We start from the raw sequence: 21524 nt of genomic DNA on the forward strand, positions 1-21524 counted from the left end.
GGTACATTTAATTCTATATAATTCACATTCTCACAGTAATTCAAACACAGGTTTGTGTTGCTTTACTGTTTTAACTATCGTAAATATCCAAGTTTCTCAGAAATTACTTTGTAACAGAGATGAGCTGGTGTGGTTCTGGCTTTAAAAAAAAGAACAATAAGATATCTAAACCATTGGATAATGCAAAGAGGAAACATCTGCAACATTTTGTGGAAATCTTTGTACAGATACAAAAGAAAAAAGATATATAAAAATTAAAAACTCCTGAAATATGAATATGAAGCCAAACGTATGATATTTATTCCACACACCATGCAAACAGTAAACTTTCATCACAAATAGACCTAATTATGACAGGAACACCTAATGATCCCACTTTAAGACGTGGGCGATGAAGACTGGAATGACGAGATCTGAGTTCACTTCATGAGAAACGCACCAAGATGAACCTCTAAAACAGGGGCCAAATACAGAGCAGAGTGATCTGAAGTGGGCCACACGTTTTATGTTGTTTCCTAGTTTACATACACTTTACATTTACCTATACATAAAATACAAAATATGTTAAAATAAAAAAAAATAAAAACTGACAACATAAAATCAATAAGTGACAGATATCAGTCGCACTCCAAACAGGATCTCATTCTACATTTTCTGACCAACCCTCGGAGCATCTTTGTGACCAAAAGTGACATTTTGGGTGTTTTTATTTGTTTGTCTCTCAATATTCAGGTCATTTTTAAGGTTAGTTGTAAGAACTTTTGCCAATATTGTTTTTTTTCCATGTTTATTTGCTTAATTCCAGTCCTGTGTATTAGAAGTGTATAGAAAAGTAGATATAATATGCATCATACTGAAACTTAGTAACTTCATAACCAAAATTTCCCCATTGACTCCAATTGTAACCACATATTTTTCATTTACTGTAATTAAGACGTCATAATGCTTTTTCAATTATTCCTAATAGATCAAAGCCTCTACCTTCAGAATAAAAATATATTTCACGTGTGCAAAATATAAACTATCTAAACTGTCCTTGTGTCAAACATAATGATGCATTAAATTAAATTCTGCTATCAATGAATGACATGGTCAATGCTGTAATATTTCCATTACAAATATTTAACTTTGGCCCTCATCAATTTTTGGAAATGCTGCATATTTACTGTTTTTCCTGCTGAAAAAAATCAGAGGTTCTCATGATAAAAAGTCCATATAGTCATAAAAAGGTTTTAAAAATTATAACACGTTATATCTGTGGATAGGTCTGAAGTAGTTAAAATGATCTGATGCTGTGGCAGTAAAAAAAAATTCAAAATTGAGTACATTTTTATTGCACTTTTATGAGACGGACCGTTTTTTTTTTTTTTTTTTTAAACAGATTAACACAAAAAATGAATGCAATCATGTGATATAAGCACCAGGAGTGTTAAGTTTCATTTACACAATGATTCATGTTTCCTCTGTACTTTTTACTTTCTCCTGCGAACCGAATTGGGTGATCCAAAGGACCGCATTTGGTCCCCGGGCCATGAGTTTGGCACGCTTGCTCTGAGGACTAAATGCTACCGGTCCATGTGTAAAGTGGCGTCTGAGACCTTGAGGACAAACACAGCATCGTCCAGGACGTAGTAGTCGTTGTACATGTCTCCTTCACACAGGTACGGCAGACGGGTCACGGCCTCCACCTCAAAGCCCAGTCGGAGCAGCCCATTGGACAGGTTGGTCACCTGCTCCTCCCACGTCTTCCCGTTCACTATCAGGTGCTCTTTGGGGCGCTCCCATCGCCCGCCTGTAAAAACCAGTGCATCACGTTGGATTGTGCAAAAGCTAAATGATGAGAAATATCAGGAATACTGACCGACTTCTACATAAGGCTCAAAGGGAAGAACGGTGGCCAGGACCAAACGTCCCGTTTTAGGAACCAGGGACTCTTTGATCTCCTGCAGGAGATGTAAAGGATTGTCGCATCGATCCAACAGGTTCAGACACGTGATCACATCGTACTGGAAACCAGTCCTCTGCCACTCGTCTAGTCCCAGCACTCTGAGGAGAGAATCAGTCTAACGCACTATACAACAGGGGTTCTCAACCTTGGGGTCACCAAATGCCTTAAAGGGAACATATCATGCTTTTAAATCCTTCCTTTTTACATATAAATCATACAGTTGTGGTCTATATAAAGCAGAACTGCAATGCTTGGGTCTGAATTCCTCATTATTATAGCTCCACCCCTTTTCTACCCCTTTTCTGATGTGCTTCTGAGAGCAACTCATTTTGGTGCTGTCTCTTTAAATGCAAATGAGACACTCCATACCCCACCCCCTCTCCAGGTTGCAGAGGTGACACTCGGTTCAATTCCACCCTGTTCGGCCATTTTTGGAGTTTGATAGAAGAGATATGATTATGTAGCGGTGCAGAAAAAGTTTATTCACACGTTATTTACAAAATGTCAACAACGTTAGACTTGTCCATCCAGCTTTACATGTTCCAGCCAGAGTCTGACCCAGTGGAGTGCGATGAAAATGAAGATGATGAACCTGCAGAACCCTAACAAGTGAGCTAACACAAGCACCGAGCTAACGCTAGCTCCAAGCTAACGTCACAAAATGCATTTTAACAGTCTTTTCAGAGACAAAAACGTCAAAATGAAATGACTAATGAAAACTTTAGACTTAAATTAAATCACGTAGGCCATATCATCAAGGATCTAAAACGAGCACACAGCGCTAACATATGAAAACTGCTAATGCTAACAAAACAATGACAGGGACGTCTTATCATCACTTTTTAGCGTTATTTACAGCTTACCGAAGTGCTCTGTTCATCGTCTCCAAAGATAGGAATTGAACCCTCAATCAGACAAAGTCTTTCTGTAAATCCTTCTTTATACTGGTGGAGGTTGATGAAGCAGTCATCATTGAAGTGCTTCACACACACAAAAATGACCTTATCCACAGATGTGGTACATTTCTATAAAAAATAAAACTCAACCAGACACTTTGAAAAGGTTCTGATGCTGGGAGACGTTGTAATGAAGCGTGTGGGTTACTACATCCAACAACCCAACATTTTGACTTATCCTCTCGTAACTTCTGCATCCTGGAGCTTGGACTACAAAATAAAAGCCAGAAATAAAAATGGTGGATTGCTCGAAGTGTTGGACCTGGAGTCGATGTCCTAATTTGGCAGTTCTGCTGCAAATACTGTGATGTTATTGTTCACAAAACGTAAAAGAGAATAGAAAAATCAAAACAGATTGAAAAATATGACCAAAACAGAATATAAAGATATCAACGGAGCACCTGAAGAGACTAATTTGATTTTTTCTGTGCTTCTAAACACTCTAAATATACAACAAAATGCATTTTTTTTTTTTTTTTAACAATTTGAGCCCATTTTTAAAATTCAGAAAATTTTAAATAGATTTTTGAAATGTTTTAATTATTATTTAAAAAAAAAAAAAACTAAACACAATCTTAAACAACTATTTTTATACTTTCATTTTGTGAAATATAAATCTAGGTCAACTAAAATACAGAATAAATAAATAAATATCTGAGCTTATACAGTATATGATGAAAAATAATTCAAGAAAATAAATATCTTTGGGGTCGCCAGAAATTCTTAATATCAAAATGGGGTCACCATCCAAAAAAGGTTGTGAACTATGATATATATGTATATATTTATATACTAAATACTGTTTCATTCACTTATTGACGTAATGAGATGATTTAAAATGTGTGTAATCACTCATTCATTCCATCATTATGATCTATAGATGTTTTTAAATTGTTTTCAAAGTAAAATGTTGTAGATGGACAAAGGGGAGACAAGGATTCAGAAATAAGATAAAGGGGAACTCGAGCCAAAAAAGTTTGAGAACCACTGATCTAACGTACTATACACAAGGGGTTCTCAACCTTGGGGTCACTTAGGGTTCTATTCTCCCGTCTGGACTTAAGCGCTTTTTTGCACACCTGCAGTTACGCACTTCTCTCCTATGTGTATTCTTCGGTACAGGCTGCTGACACGCCCACCGCGCACAGGGTAGACCAAAAGCACGTATGTGTGAATGAAGGCGGGCTGAAGGAAAGGAGGCGGTGATGTATTTTTTTGTGCTGTCTAAAAAATCACAGAAGATGGAGTTTTCTCAACACTTGTAAATGTCATTGAAATCCATGAAAATGATAAAGTTCACTTTTAATTTGAAACGCCTTCATTGATCAACAATGTAACAGGTTGATTTGATCAGATCATTGATCAGATTATTGTAGTGTGACTGAGTCACAGTTAAAATCTCTCTCCTTGATGATCATCATCATCATCATCACCATCATCACCATCATCACTGTAAAGCGTGACAGAGTTAGATGATGTAGATATGATATAAATATATATAATGCATCCACAGAGCGTCCTGCTTTAATACAGAGTGATGTTTACAGTAAAACAGAACTAATAACTTCTATAATACACAGTTTTAGATATCAATAGTTTAAAGTGACCTGAGCTGAGCCTCATTAAAATATGTGTGGGAACAGTTTGTGTTCCATCCTCATCTTTTGTTTCACTCTGTCGTGGATCAAACTGTGACTTTACGTTGGACATAGTATGGTAAATGGACTTGATTTATATAGAGCTTTATCACCACTGAAACAGTCTCAAAGCGCTTTACATATCAGCTCATTCACCCTCACATTCACACACCAGTGGGACAGGACTGCCATGCAAGGCGCTAGTCGACCACTGGGAGCAACTTAGGGTTCAGTGTCTTGCCCAAGGACACTTCGACACATAGTCAGGGATTGGGATCGAACCCCCAACCTCTCGATCAGAAGACGACCCTCTACCACCTGAGCCACGGCCACAGTATGAAAATAGTTGAATCACTGTGACCAACGTGGACAGAAGTCTGTGTCTGTCAGAGTTTTAATTAATCACACAGCAGCAGCTGAGTGATCACAGCTGCTGCTGCGTGACGCACGAGTCCGTGTGGCTTCAAATGTAACTGTTAATATTTCTAGTGTAATATAATGTTTCACCTTTTGGGGGCGCTGCACTTATTCCAGGGTTAGAAGAACATTAGAGGAAAAGGACTTACACACACCGGAGAATGCGCGTAAAGCCAGATTTGAAAGGGAACGCCCACATCTCAGGGACGCTCCACCCACAGTGCGTAACTGGGATGAAGGCGCGCAGCGACTGACTTAAATACAGAGGGAGAATAGCACACAGCCAGAAACAGCACCACTGCTGTGCAGCTTTTTGGACTCACACACACGTGAAAATGGAGCTCTAGATGCCTTCAAAAAACTAAGAACATATTTTTAAAAATTTGAGCCCATTTTTACCCCTTTTTCTGCCAATTCACCAAACTCACCATATTCTAACCTTTTGTCTTGCCATATTTTTGCTCCTTTTAATGTATTTTTGCTACATTACTCACATTTCTGACACTTCTACATCACATTTCAATGACTTTTCTGCAAATTTTTTCCACTTTCCAGACATGTTCATCACTTATAAACCCTTTCTACCACTTTTACAACTAATGTCGCATACTGTATGTTGATCCATTATTGTCACTTTAAACCTCTTTTCACCAGATTTCATTCTTTTTTTTTTTTTTTACCAAATTAACCACATTTGCACAATTTGTCATGCTCATTATTTGCCAGTTTAAACTAATTTTCTCTACATTTTTAAATTTCAATACCCACAATTTGTGACTTTTAACCAACCCTAAGTTTTTAAAATCCCATTTCTCCATGTTTTGCACCATGTTTGGTCACTTTGAACCAATTTTATTTGTGATTAAAACCATCTTTAAGATGACCATAATAATAGTAAACTTAATGGAAAACAGTGAATATTATTCAGATTAATAAATAAATGTGGTTATACAGATCTGAGCCACTGATTAATTCTGTCATTAATTTTCCATCAATACAATAAACACTCACGGCTCATTTGTTTTGGACATTAATGACACAACAGATGGAAAAGCTCCACTAGATATTTATAAATCAATAACGTGGGTCAGAGGCAAGACCTGAGAATCTTTGAGGGACTTTTCAGTCCAATGTCCACACTGTAGCTATAGCTGTAGCTCATTATCATTCTAGCCTCTATGCTGGGAGAATAGAGGTGAACTAATCAGCTGCATTGATTCCCATTGGTTAGGTCAACATAGAACGTTGTGTACGTGGCTCCTTATACAAACCAACCTTTGGCTTCACATGGAATATGGAGGAAAAAAGTTGCTCTTCAGTCACTTCTTGGCAGCATTATAACAACAGGGTATATGATTCAATCCTGAGGTTAATTTAAATACAAAAATACTTTAAGATGGAGCACAAACGTACAACTGACCTCAGATCAGAAGAAATAAATTAATTAATATATTATTGGTATAAATATTTATGGTGTGGGCATCTGAGCCTTTTTGTCAGTTTACCCCTAGATTTAAATATTTATATTTTAAAATGGTAAAATGATCCTCAGGTAAACTTCATATGAACATATTTTAATAATTGTTAACTACGTATGTCTGAGACAGAACGCTCAGCAGTCTTTAGTTTATTTAAATTGTAAATGATGACTAATTACATAGACAAAGTCAATTATCTGAACTCAATTACAACAGCAACAGATATTTTTCATTACAGATTAGGACGACTGCGGAATGAGCATTGAAAGAAAATGTTGTTCAATGGTACCAGTGGCCAAATTATAGGGAAAAGTTTTTTTGTGATGTCATTAACTTTGACCCTCATTGATCTTTTTATTGGTAGGTCGTACAGCTTTGGTCTAATTTAAATAAAATACTCCACTTGAGATGAGCTTTTCATAAATGTGAGCATCAAACTTGTATCAGATATGGAAAATGTAGTTTTTTTACACTTGAAGTGACCTTGACTTTGACATTTTGGCTCCAAAAAAGGTGGGTTAAAAGTGACAATAATGGGTCAACATCAGTGAAATTGGTGGAAAAAGTGGAGGAAAGGGTTTATAAGTGCTGAACATGTTTGGAAAGTAAATGTGCAGAAAAGAGAGAAATGCAGCAAAAATGCATTAAAAGGAGCAAAAAAAGGGCAAGAAAAAGTGATGAAAATAGGTTAAAATATGGAAAGTTTGGGGTAGTTGCAGAAAAAGGGTAAAATATGAAAAAATGGGCTCAAATTGTTAAATTAACCACCTTTAAATGTTAGTTTTTTTATGAAAAACTGTGATAAATGTGTTGAAGTATCACTGACAGGATTGAGTTAAAGATTGGTTTGGGATCAACATGTTTGATCATTCTTTAATGAATAATTAGTGAAAAGTTCTTAGTTAGTAGATAGTAAAATAGGAATATGATTTCATATGAAATGTTGGTTGTTTTGCATAAATTAGGAGAAATAAAGTGTTTTTTTGAGTTACTGTCTTCATTATTGATTAAGTAAATCAAACTGCTAATCCTATGGATTATTATTAGTAGTAGCCAAGGTTGGGCTCAATTACATTTTTCAGTTACAATTACGCTTTCAATTACACATGCTCAATTACAATTCAATTACAATGACCAGAATTTTTTTCCAATTACAATTAAATGTAACTTACAATTAAAATTTTCATGGGAATTACAAATACAAAGTCAATTATCTAAACTCAATTACAATTTAATTACAGTTACACCATAATTGTAGTCAATTACGTGACTACAGTTCTAATTGACCTGGGTGATGGTGAGTAGATGAATGTGTCTATCTTCTATCCATCGACGAACACTCACTTGTAGTTCCTTCTCTGGAGATGCCACTTCATGGGGGCCGATACTTCTGTTGCATAGATCTCCTTAAAGTGGGACTCCATCATGGCAGTGACCCCCCCCGTCCCCGGCCCCCAGGTCCAGGAGCCTGTGAGCCCTCCAGTCTGGGCTGATCCTCAGCAGCTGCTGGAACTGATCCTCAGAGAACACGAACATGGATCCTCGACCTAGAAACCTGTGAGGAAGTGGGTCACACACGCCCATGTTCAATTACCAATACAGTCACCAGCATTTACCAATTACAATTCAATTACATTTATTTTTTATCCTCAGAAAGTCAATTACAATTATGTTCTCAATTACTAAAGTTCAATTATAATCAAACACATTTTAAAAGTTAACCCTCCCTTTGTGTTAGCTTACTGTTAGCATCTCTAATGCTAACGGGTCCTAAATCAGCTGTAAAATACACTAAAAACAAATATCTACTATATTATCTAATTTATTTTCCATCTCTTCCTTATTATGAAATATAGGTTTTAGTATTTTTGGTGTATGAGCTTTTTTTGTGCCTACACCTTGATTTAAATCTTTTTTAACCCTTGTGCACTCCTTTAATTGTACATACACATGTACACAAAAGGTCCATCTCATAAAAATATATTCCAAATTTATCATAATTTTCAAACCCTTTTAATGTTTCCATGGACTTCCTATCATGAGAACCTCTATGTACACTAAATATGCAGTATTCCCAAAAATGAAGGCTAAAGTGAAATATTTACAATAAAAATATTACAGCCTCGATTGTGTCAATAAATGATAGCAGCATTTAATTTAAGGCATTATTATTTTTGGCACAAGGACAGTTTAAAAAAAACTACGGCCGGGCCCGTGGATCGTCTCCGCACCGAATAGCACGTACCATGTTACCAAGAATTCAGTCAAATGACTCGGTTTCACCGAGTAAAAAAGGTCAAATTATAGCCAGATTCTACGAGTAATTAACACAGTAGTCATTCCGTGGCACATACGGAGTAATGGGCCCCATTCATATGTTAATATGTGTCTGATTCAGTACCACCAACTGTTGCAAAATTTGACTCACAAATAAATGACAAAACAACTTTAATAAAAGGGGGGTGGACCCCAGGCACGTAATCGAATTGTGCGAGGCATAATGGTAATCTACGTTGAATTACCGTTGAAACGATATATCACACGACTGTTCCCATAAATTTGGAAATTAACGAAAATCGGGGGTGGGCCTTATATCAAAAAAAGGGCTCTGAGCGTCTCATCATATTCATTAATAAAGTATTTATAGCAAACTGCATTCTGATCTAACAAGAACTAACAGAGGAGTAGTCATTAGAAAAATGCAGCCCCCTGGCGCCCCCGTGACACATACAGGGTAATAGGCCCCATTTACGTATTGGTATGTGCCAATGATTTGGTACCACCAACCATCATAATATTTGACTCACAAATAAATAAGAAAAAAAAAAACTTGTTTTTTTGATTTGGGGACCCCCTGGGCTCCAAATCAAAAACCGGGCTGTGAACACTGATGCGTCCACATCCACAGATTATAGCTACCAAATATCAGCCTGACCGGTTCACGAATAACAGAGGAGTGATTTTAACTAGTGTAAACAACAAGAAGAAGAACAAAGTGAGGGCGATATCTCAGTCTAAAAATGTATATTTTGAACTTCACTGAAATTTCCCGAAAACTTTATGCAATGGTCTCTCCCTTTATTCTGAAGATAGAAGCTTAGATCTATTAGGTATTAATTGAAAAAGCATTATAATACCTCATGATTACAGTAAATGAGAAATATGTGGTTACAATAGGAGTCAATGGGGCCAATTTGGTCATGAAATTACTGTGTCAGTGTGATGCATAATATATCTCCTTTTCTATACACTTCTAATACACAGCACTATGGAATTAAGCAAATGAAAATGAAAAAATAAATAAATAAAAAGCAGCAAAATTTCAAACAATACCTTAAAAATTATAGGACGATTGAGAGACAAACAAATAAAAGCACACAAAAATGTCTCTTTTGGTCACAAAGATTCTCTGAGGGTTAAATGGTAAAATGTGGGAAAGCTTGATATGAAACATTTTAATAATTATTAACTACACACTGTATGTGTAGAACTGTACATAGAACTGTAACATGGTTCCCCAGTTTTGGGTTAAATATTGACCATTTTTATAGAATTTTCACATCAATTACAATTACAACAGCAACAGTATTTTAAAATTACAATTGTAATTGTAATTGAGCCTTACCCTGCCAGATACCACATGCTGTCACTCACCCATTGATGGAGGTGCGTGACACCAGGGGTCCGAGGACACTGGACACCAGTGAGTGGTAGAGCTGGGTGAAGGTCCAGCTGGACTTCTCCTCACTGTGCTCCAGGAACGCCTTGGTGGATGAATCCAGACGGCTCTGAACAAACACAGGTCGTAAACACTCTCCCAGCAGCTCTGGACAGCACCGGTACCACTGGAACCAGAAAAAACACCAGCTCAACATCTCAGAGCTTTAACTCACTGCACACGCTCATTTAGCAAAACGACGACGCCTCTGATAATACAAGTAGCAGTTGTTTGACCAATCAGAGCATTGACACAAGACAGGAAAAAGGATTTCTTTAGTTGTTTTGTATATTTTTCTCAATCTGCTATTACAATAGAATGTTTCTATTGGCTGAGATTGGATCAGTAACGCTACTAATCGTCACTGTTGGTAAGGGTGTGCAATCTGACGATATTAGATCGTGAAAGATTAAAACATGACAATGATCTACGGAGATTGTAGAACCGTCTGTAGTGCACATTTTATCCCTTTGCAGTGCCATGTCTGTGGCCCATACACAGCGGTTTTACTCTGCCAAATCACACCGTTTACTAGTCAGGCTCATATTAGCGCTACAGACACACCAAAGAAGTATTAAAGGCTCAAACTGAGCAGAAGTACGCTTCAATAGCATTCCCCTCCCCCTCCCTCAGTGCAGATGTTCGTCTGTCTGTTAAACTCCATCAGTTCTGAATTTGAAGCACTGAGAGACGTTTGAGGAAACACCGCATGCGTTTCTCTTCTGTAATTAAGTGTCGCTGCGCAGCAGCAGCCGGGGCTGCTTACACACTTCTTAAAGGGACCACGTCCTGAATGTGGTTTAGCAACGCTACAGAATTTAATCACACATTTCAGCCTTAATGAATGAAAAGTCAAAAGTGCCTCAAAATGTTGATATCGGGCTGCTCGTGATTAATAAAAGGGTCTTTGTGGCATTTTTATCCACTGGCTTTGACCCATTATTGTTTTTCTAGTAAAACTGTTGAGTTCATATCACCATTTTGAGAAAAAAATATTGAGATATGAATCCTGGTCCATATCACCAAGGCCTAATGGTAAATGGACTTGATTTATATAGAGCTTTATCACCACTGAAACAGTCTCAAAGCGCTTTACATATCAGCTCATTCACCCAATCACTCTCACATTCACACACCAGTGGGACAGGACTGCCATGCAAGGCGCTAGTCGACCACTGGGAGCAACTTAGGGTTCAGTGTCTTGCCCAAGGACACTTCGACACATAGTCAGGTACTGGGATCGAACCCCCAACCTCTCGATCAGAAGACGACCCTCTACCACCCGAGCCAAGAGAATTTTTACCTGCTACTACCACCTCCTCGCTAATTCTCCTCCACGCCAAATCCTTCCTAGTCTGGTCCTGGTAATAAAGGCCGTGTCCTACAGCTCCAGGTGGTCACACACAGCTTCTACTCCATGGTTGAATGGGTGAACAGACCGGTGTCCTGTTGACGGCCTGACGTCATCGTCAAGAAAGACTCTGACTGGCTTTTATCATGCGAAACAGTCGCAGGAGTTCAATATTTTCAACTCTTGCAAATGTGCGGAAAATCGGGAGCGCGCTCGCACGACCAACACACTTGACGTGCGAATTGGACTGCACCGCCGCACAGGAAAGATTTTGCATCTGGGATGCATCTATCCATTGACTTTGTATGTAATCTGGACATACGGACATTTCGTGACGAATCTGGTGTGATCGCAGCATTATACGTTGATCCCTATTAGGGTAGTCAGTTTAAAGCCTGCTTTTTTCCCTCACCTTTCCTCCTGTTGTTCTCCTACTTTTCATCCCATTACGGGGCACCTCCCATGTACATGGCAACCCACAGTTCTCCAGTTCTTGTCCTCCCATGTTACATGTGATTGTCTTTTCATGTTTCTTTGGACGGGATGATACTGAAATGTTTGTACAGCACTTTGTGATTCACATCTGTGAAAAGCGCTTTATAAATAAAATGTACTTACTGTAACCAAAGCAGTAACATTTTATCTTGTAAAGGATATGATTGTCCTAACTGTGGGAAATGAGGCATTCAAATACTGATTAAAGTAGGGTTTTATTAACATGAATGTGTTACCTCAAAAACGAATTTAAATCACAAGACTGATGTTCTGCCTTGTTATGTAGCAAGTGTTGCTAATGCGAATGCTACACAATTTTACTTAAACAAAGTATAAAAACTGTGACCAAAAAAACTCAGCCTTTTTGTTTGATGTTATTTGTACTGGGAACCAGTTTAATAAATGTCTTACTTAAATGTTTGAGAAGTACCCTGACTTAAATGATCTGTTATCCCCTTTTTCCATTTAGGGTGATGATTTTAAGTCGGTGAATTGGTTTGTTTTATTGGTAAATAACTTTAAAATAATCTAAATGATCTGAATGAAAAAATTGTGACATGATTTTTTTTCTCCATATCGTCCACCCCTAGCAAACCAAGTCATTTTATGTGTTTGGACAGAGAGCCACATGTTGCTGATGTCAGATGTAGAAAAACAGTTTTAGTGACATCATAATAAAAAATCACATCAGTGATAGCCATGAACACATATTCACTCCATCTTTTACTTTTCTTCTACGTCTCTAACCAGTCCATAATTCTACTCCCTAAAACACACAAAGCTTTTCCTGTTGTTTAAACAGCAGGCGTTTCTAAATCAGATTAACTTCTTAACTTGTACATATTCCTCCTTAAGTAGTTTATTCTTCACCCTAAAAACTCATTGCATTAATTGAAAATAGAGCTGTTATATTTGAATGTGAGAACATTGGGTTTGAAATGATCCACAATATATTGCTTTTGTTTTGTTGATTCAGAATCACATGTAGCCTCTGTAATTTTAAACAGTTGATATATGACAAACAATAGGATTTTAGCAGAAAAATAGAAACTTTATTGCATGAATATTGATTTAAAAAAACACTTCAAAAGCAATAATGATTACTTAAAAATAGTCCTGTTATTTGTGCATTATGTTTAAATGAAGCTGTATATGTTGTTTAATTACTTTGTGGTTGGACACGCCCCCTAACAGATAAAACAGCTACAAGCATGTCACATGATCTCACCCAGAAAATATCAGATGAACTTTATTATTATTGAACTTTGGGGAAACACTTTAGTTTTACCCTCATTTAAGACTGATTGTGTTTATTTATCAATGTTGTTTATTAGGCCTTTAATAAAGTAATAAATAGTTAAAAGGTCATGTTTTGTTAGATTATTGTATGTAATTTTTTGTGCAATAAAAAGAGCTCAAAAATCATTTTTGTGTTGCATAAAGAGTGCAAAACTTTTTCTATTGTTGATCAAAAGCTTGTTTACAAAATAGATACATTTATTACTAGAAGAATGGTTTACTGCAGCTGTGAACAATATTACTGTTAATATTCTATTAAGGAAGTAAGTTTTATGATGTTTTGTGATTTTATTTTATATGTATTGTTTTTCTTATAAACAAATAAATAAATCTAAATTATAATAAGTGCAGGAAACCAGTGTCTGTATTTTTTTTTAAATGGATGAGATTGGACACGTGTCAAAATCCGGCCCTTTAGAGCAGTGTTTCACAAAATGGGGGTACATGTACCCCTAGGGGTACGCGATGGCACTACAATGATAAGAACTATAGAAATAAATCTATTCAGGAGGCACTGACTGAATACTGTTTCTTTCCACTTATTTACAAAATGAGATTTTTTTTGTTGTATTTTTCCTTTGTTTATATCACACGAATGCAGTCATTTCTAATTGTAAATTGAGGAAAGAACTCTCAATTTTTCCACAAATATTGCAATTTCTCACAAACAATTCCTCTAAATTACACAAAATTGGTAAAAAAATAAAATAAAATAAAAAATCAAGAATTTTTTGAAGTGAATGGAACTGATATTACAAACTAGGACAAAGATGATGTTTTCCCCCACCAATCATCTGTGGCCCACTTTAGGTCAAACTGGTCTCCTATTTGGCCCCTGAACTAAAATGAGTTTGACACCCACAGTGGCGGAATATAGTTTTTAATGAAGCAGAATAATAAAGAAAAGTAGCACTTTTTCACGGAATGGAAATCAATGAAGGAAAGATGAATATCAGGGCTAGATATATATTCAATAACAGAAGATTATTAACCTTTCACAGGAAAAAAATCTTGAGAACATCTGCCATGGAGTGACATTCAAACCCAGACTCCGTTAACAATTTCAACAATTCAAGGATTTATAGCAAATATCTAATCAACACTAAAATAATTCTTAATGAACGGACTCAGCCTACATTAGAAACGTGTTTCTCTTGCAAACGGGTGCACATTCCCTGGGTGTGAGGGTGTTCTTTCAGAGATCTCCTACCTCCAGGGCCTCCTCCACCCCACCGCCGCCGGCACCGGGCTCTCCCTCCGCCGCCATGCTGACCATGAGCGACCGGACCAGCGGACTGCGGGTGTATTTTCCGGTCCACATCCCCCGTACGGACAGCAGGAAGACCACGTAGCCCAGCACCCAGGCCAGGAAGAGCAGAGTGTTCAGCTGTAGGCGACACATAATAACGGAGAGGCTGAGGTGGACGGACAGCCTGGATCCACCTGTAAAGCAACACCTTCAGAGCATGACTCAGCACAAACCTGAGCCGATAAACCGGCAGCTGGAGCTCACTCCCCGGCCCTCACAGTATTATCAGCGTGTTTGTTCCCAGATCCAATGATCCTCTGTTGGGTCTCGGCCCACAAAGACAACACACTCACTTCCGCATTGTTCTTCTTCTTCTTTTGTGTTTTATGGCAGTTTGCTACTTATTCCAAGGAGCATTACCGCCACCTACTGGGCTGGAATTGGAACAAGATTAGCCAGTTACAGTCTAGAGTCGAGCCCGGTGTTGTGCTAGTTACTGAAAAAAAGTAACTAGTTACCGTTACTAGTTACTTTATTCACAAAGTAACTCAAAAACCAAAAAGTAATGCGTTACTGGAAAAAGTAACTTTTGAGTTACTTAGAATTAAAGAATGTATTATTTATTTTGGGTCATTTGTGTCCATACAGCTTCATATCAGTGTTGTAATAATATAATAATCCACTGTTGATCAACTGCTATAAAACTACCATAAATGATGTTTATATAAAGCATAAAACAGCTGCTCCAAAATTAAAACAGTAATTTTTCAGCCTTAGCACAGTAATGTAAAGTAAGCTGTGCATATTCCAGGTGCACATTCTGCTGTTGAAAATGCTTATGAAAATAAATGTGGAAAAACTAATTCACAGCATTTTTCTCAGCTACACAATGCTAAACATATCAGGCTAATGAGCTGCTGTTAGCAGTGACTCAGCAGTAGTGACAGGCTGCATATTTACAACAACATACCGTGCAATAGTTTGGCTGACCTGTTCCTGGATCACAGTCACAGTCTGTTAAAATCCAGTCGCAGCGTTAGCTTAGCTTCACTGATGCATCTTTTGGAAACAAAAATAATGCATGTATTTCCACTCTGAGAAGCACGTCCTGCTCTCGCATTGACTCGCCATGATTGGCGCACGTGATGTAAACAGAAACACGCTGAAAATTCTTTTTCTTCTACTGTTTTACCATGTTTGGCACGGCATCCCGCAAAAATATGTAGCGCCACTGTAAACAGGAAGTACACTGCAGCTAGCAAAGTAACGGACAAATGCACCGTATTGTAACGTAACGGTGTTATTTCTTTAGAAAAATATTGCGTTACAGTACTAGTTACTGTCAAAAGTGATGTTGGGGCGGTAAAGCGTTACCACCCAACACTGGACGAGCCTAAATTCTTCCAGTTAACTTTGTTCTACGCAAAAACCTAAATAAATTCCTCACTATCTCCTTATCTTCTGCTCTAAGTATATTTGTTAAATTAAAGACACCCATTGTTCTCTCAACTGTCTCCTTCAATGTTCTTCTCTCCACCTCATATTGTTTACATTCCATTATAACATGTTGTACTGTCTCAAACATCCCACGCTCTTCACATTTCCCATCTTTATGTTTTCCTATCTTATTAAGTGTCCCGTTTAACCCAGTGTGTCATTACAGTTTCTTCTACTCTTTTACCCTCCCCCACCTGTTTCTGTATTGTGAACAGAGCTCTACCTGTATCTGGAAAATCCCAATATTCTTGCCACATTTTATGATATGTTTCTTAACTAGTGTTCTCCCCTCAGCTTTGCTCAACTTAACTGTAAATTCTACTATTTGCTATTTGAAGACTGCTTAGCTAAAATGTCCATCTTCTCATTTCCTTTAATTCCAACATGAAGTGGAACCCAGACAAAACACACATTCCCTCCTGTTTTATGGATTTTATACATTAAACTGTATATTTTAAAAATCAACTCCTACTTGCAATATTTCATTGTTAATATACTTATGAGGGCTGCCCAACTACAGTATCTGATGCTATCACTGCCTTCCTCACTTTATATATTGTTATATAATGCAATACCATTATTATTGCTATTAACTCCACTGCATACACTGACAGATGGTCTGTACTTCTGTTCTTAATGTGAACTTACAATGTGTAGCAGGAATAAACACTGCTGCTCCACAGCGACCTACTTCAGGGTCTTTTGAACCATCAGTAAAAAAACAATGTGTGGTTATTTTATTTGTATTTTAATCTCAAAATCTACCACTGGCATTGAAAATAACCAGGGAGGGTTACCTGACAGTGGGACTGTGTTACTAAAACTAATCTGTGTCAATTTGGCCTATTGCGTGATCACATTACCAATAGACCCAAAAACTATTTACATATGTGTTCATGTTCCCAACAATCTTTGAATATATTCTTGATTGGATGCAATATTCCATGTCCCAAGATATTAATCCAATAGGCCAAATAAAATGTTCAACCTTCTTAGTCTTAAAGGTTGTTCACCCATCTCCACTTGTACTGAGAAGTTTTAAACGCTCCACTACATATTCTTAGTCCAGTGGTCTGCAACCTGTGGTTCTGGAGCCTCGTGTGGCTCTTTGACTCTTATACATTGGCTCCTTATAACTTAAAAAAACTATTGAAATAAATAGTTATTTTTTACAGAGGCTATTAATGATTAATGACAAATAAAATCATGATATAACAATTTGTTAACCTAAAATAAATCACATTGTACAATGACTCAGCACTTTCCTACTTCACCTCCTACAACATCTACAGACCATCAACTTTCCTCCACCTGTGACTAACCTTAAGTTTTAAATCCCTGGTAAGAAACTAAACCAACAAAAACACTATTTCTGGAAGAAAATACAGATTTTAATTGTGTGGGAACAGATTCATTTAACCACCAATGTACAGGTTAAATATGTATGTTTTATATGTGGTAAGAAATGAGTAATTAGCATGTGTTGATCACATGATCATGTGTTATTATATTCATGTTACTTTTTGTAGACTTTCATATACATTAACTATAAAAATCATCTTTATAAACATTGTGTTCATGTAAACTGAGATGTGTAAGAATTTGAAGATGAAGATACTGTTTTATTTCTTAATGTCAATTTATTTTATTTTATTTTAAAATTATGTCATCCATCCATCCATCCATCCATCCATCCATCCATCATCCATCCATCCATTCATCCATCCATCCATCCATCCATCCATCATCCATCCATCCATCAATCCATCCATCCATCCATCCATCATCCATCCATCATTCATCCATCCATCCATCCATCCATTCATCCATCCATCCATCCATCCATCCATCCATCCATTCATCCATCCTCTTCTGCCTATCCGTTGCGGGGGCAGCAATAATAAAATTATTTTCACAAAAAAAAGCACAAATAACTCCATCAGTGTTTTTACTGCTGATGAATCTTGTTTATTTATCTAATAATGAGTTACATAAAGTTATGGTTAATAAATAACTCTGATTTCCTATAATTAAACCAGATCAAGCTGATGATTTAATTATTCAGTACATTCATGTGTAATAATCTCAATAGTTACATTAGTCTAATAGGACCAGCTTTGTCTGTGAACACGTGAAATATAATTAAAAAATATTGCGTTTCACAAATTGGGACGGATTTTTTTTTTTCTACTTGTCTGCACATGCTGTCAAAGGTCAACACCACAGGAAGTGCAATCATTATGAGACAGCAATGCATATTTTGTTATTGCAATAAAATACATTGATTTATTTTATTGCTTAATTGTGACCATCACCAGCCCTCCCTAAGGAAGGGTAAGAAATCTTTTATTATAGGGAGGATATAAAAAGGGAGAGCAGTGTTACACCTAGGTGGAGGGGGAGGGGGAAGGGGAGGGGAAAGGGAGCAGGGAGGAGAGACTCAAGGTAGGAAATAGAAAAGGTGGGAAGAATAGATTGTTTTACAGTGAGGGTGAGATGTGAGGTTGTAGAATATATTGTGCTTATTATGTTGTGTAATCAAACCAGTATAGTGACAAGTGTGAGGCTTAGCTATAATGGTGGTGGCTGTGAACAGGGGGAATGAGTGAGTGGTAGTACCTAAAGCAGGTATTTGGGATTAACGTGTCTAAGGTTAAGCCCAGTATGAGTTTTATCCCACATCCCAAGGCGTGCCAGTGCATCGTATACCAGTGTATGTGCAAAAACCGCTACAGCAAACCCAGGATCTGCCCTGGGCCCGCAGATGCAGCCAGGCCAGCAGAAAGAGTGGGGGCCAGGGAGCCCCAGGCATTGGGACGGATTAATAGTGACATTAGTATTTATGCTTAAAATTTATTTCACACAACGTGTGACATGTTTAGTTTTTATCCTTCCATACAAGTGTTAAATCTGACCATAAACAAATCAGTGGTTTTATGACAGTAAAACGTTCTTTTTATTTGGTCTGTTATTCCTTGTATGGAGTGGTTAGCATGAGCTTTTTAGCATTAGCTCTTAGCCCAGTCTGTGTGTCGGTGTGTTAGCTTAGCATAGTTAGCTTTAGTTGAGTTTCCAGTTCATAATCGTTGCTACAGGTTCATCTTTGTCCCCGTGTTTGTGGACCTTTGGGTGGATCTGATGGAGGAACTAGGATTGGTTCACTTTGTTAGATGGTTATCTGGTTTTAACCAAGTAGTGGTTCATGATGTATCACAGCACGGTAGCTTCAGGTAGCTGAGACGAGCACCTCACACACACAGACGGTGGTGTGTGAAGGGGGCGGTGGCGGTGCACATCAGAGCTTCCGTAAACAACGTTCTGCTCCAGAGAATAATAAGTTGACAACAAACAGGGGCAGTTTTGTCCTGTGGAACACGTTTTTTGGGGGAATTCTTGGCTAAATTGAGGGACAAATAGCCAGTGGCCCTCGCTAATTTCCGACATGAGAATTTATCGTTTATATCGTGGGATGACATATTCTTACCGGTGAGAATATTTTTGACGATAAATCATAACGATAAAACATCGCACATTCCTAGTCCCGAGGCGTTCCCAGGCCTGCTGAGAGACATAGTCCCTCCAGAGTGTCCTGGGTCTTCCTCGAGGTCTCCTTCTGGATGGACCCTATCTCTAAGGGAGAGCCCAGCAACCCTACGGAGGAAACTCATTTCAGCTGCTTGTAAACGCGATCTGGTTCTTTCATAACCTAAAGGTCATGAACATGGTGAGGGTAGGAATGTAGATCGACCGGTAAATCCAGAGCTTTGCCTTTCGGCTCAGCTCCCTCTTCACCACGACGGATTGGTGCAGACTCTGCATCACTGCAGATGCCGCACGTCCTTCCCTCACTCTTGAACAAGACCCTAAAGTACTAGAACTCCTCTTTATGCCTCCCATAAAAACATATTGCTTGTGTCTCACCCATACCGCCAGCTCTCTGCCCACTGCTCCACTTTCTCAATTTCCATCTGTAATTTTGCCTGTAAATATTTAATATTGTTTCCTCTTACCATAAAGCTCCATCATCACAAATAAAGACTTCCCTACACTCGAACCAATATATTTAAACGTATCATTTATCATAATACTAAACAATAAAGGGCTACACACACTCCCCTGAGGTGTCCCATTCTCTATTTGATATATTTTAGAATAGTCCACACCAACTCTAATTGTTATTCTTTTATCAAATAAAAAGCTCATCTTCTGCATTGTTATACGTTTCTTCTTCTGTGGTCACTTTTACTTAAATCTAATCCATTTTAACATTTACTATTTAGTCAGATTTGTTTTATTTAATATATCATTCCAACAGTGTGGAAACCTTTTTGTGAAACTTTTACTAATTTAATTGATTGAAAACGAACGGTATTGACTCATGTTTACCATCAATTCAATATCAATGTGAATAAAATAATATATAAATACTTAAACATTTAAATAACATGAAGGCAAAGGATGATGTGTAAATTGTATCAATATTTATTTATTTATTCTATTCTGTTGACCTTTGACCATGCAGGTCAAGGTTTCATTGCAGTGCCGGCCATGAAGTGACATTTTATTTAATTTTGATAAAAGGGTTTCACATACACATATAACAGAACACAAACAATTAAATAAAAGCCAATTTAAATATCTTAGTAACAGGTTCAAAATACAAATAATTAATATTATTAGATTAAGGCATTGTACAAAAACAAGATACAGATTAAAGATAGATAGATAGTGGTGGGGTGGCTCATCAAGTATTCTTTTTAATTTAAATACTTATGACTAAAATATTTTACCATTGACACTGACATTTTGTGAAAAGATTCCAAACTTCCAGATTTAACATAATATTACTGAAATTGTAGAAATGAACACATCAATTTAAACAATTGCAGTTCACAGAGGTATTGCACAAAGAAACTGCAGGTGCTGGTCATAAAATTAGAATATCATGAAAAAGTTGATTTATTTCAATAATTCCATTCAAAAAAGTGAAACTTGTATAATGTATACATTCATTACACACAGACTGATATATTTGAAGTGTTTATTTATTTTAATGATGATTATAACTGACAACTAATGAAAACCCTAAATTGAATATCTCAGAAAATTTGAATATTATGGAGAGGTTGAATATTAAAGACACCTGGTTCACTGCAAAGGCCTTTAAATGTTCTCCAGTCTAGTTCTGTAGGTCTACACAATCATGGAGAAAACTGCTGACCTGACAGTTTTCCAAAAGACGACCATTGACACCTTGAACAAGGAGGACCAGACACAAAGGTCATGACTAAAGAGGCTGTTCACAGAGCTCTGTGCATTGGTCTACGTTTCTTCTTCTGTGGTCACTGGAGCTGGAACACTGCCCCCTATCGTTCACCATCAACACTGCAGGACAAATATCTTGGTCTTCATGTAACCAAAGACACGAAAACCAATGAGGCGACAATTCTAAAATTGAACATGATGAAATAAACAGCAA

General features: G+C 37.3%; 1 protein-coding gene across 1 annotated transcript; it reads right to left on the reverse strand.

Moving 5' to 3' along the window:
• Window positions 1-270: 270 nt before the first annotated feature.
• Window positions 271-14701, reverse strand: mettl9 (methyltransferase 9, His-X-His N1-histidine). The gene is given in 6 exon segments (XM_028477155.1): window positions 271-1792; window positions 1862-2046; window positions 7781-7878; window positions 7880-7991; window positions 10091-10281; window positions 14510-14701. Coding segments are annotated over 6 exon segments (1005 nt in total). The 3' UTR covers window positions 271-1565.
• Between the last annotated feature and the right edge of the window lie 6823 nt (window positions 14702-21524).

The sequence above is a fragment of the Gouania willdenowi genome, chromosome 19 (assembly GCF_900634775.1).
Source record: "Gouania willdenowi chromosome 19, fGouWil2.1, whole genome shotgun sequence".
NCBI lineage: Eukaryota > Metazoa > Chordata > Actinopteri > Blenniiformes > Gobiesocidae > Gouania > Gouania willdenowi.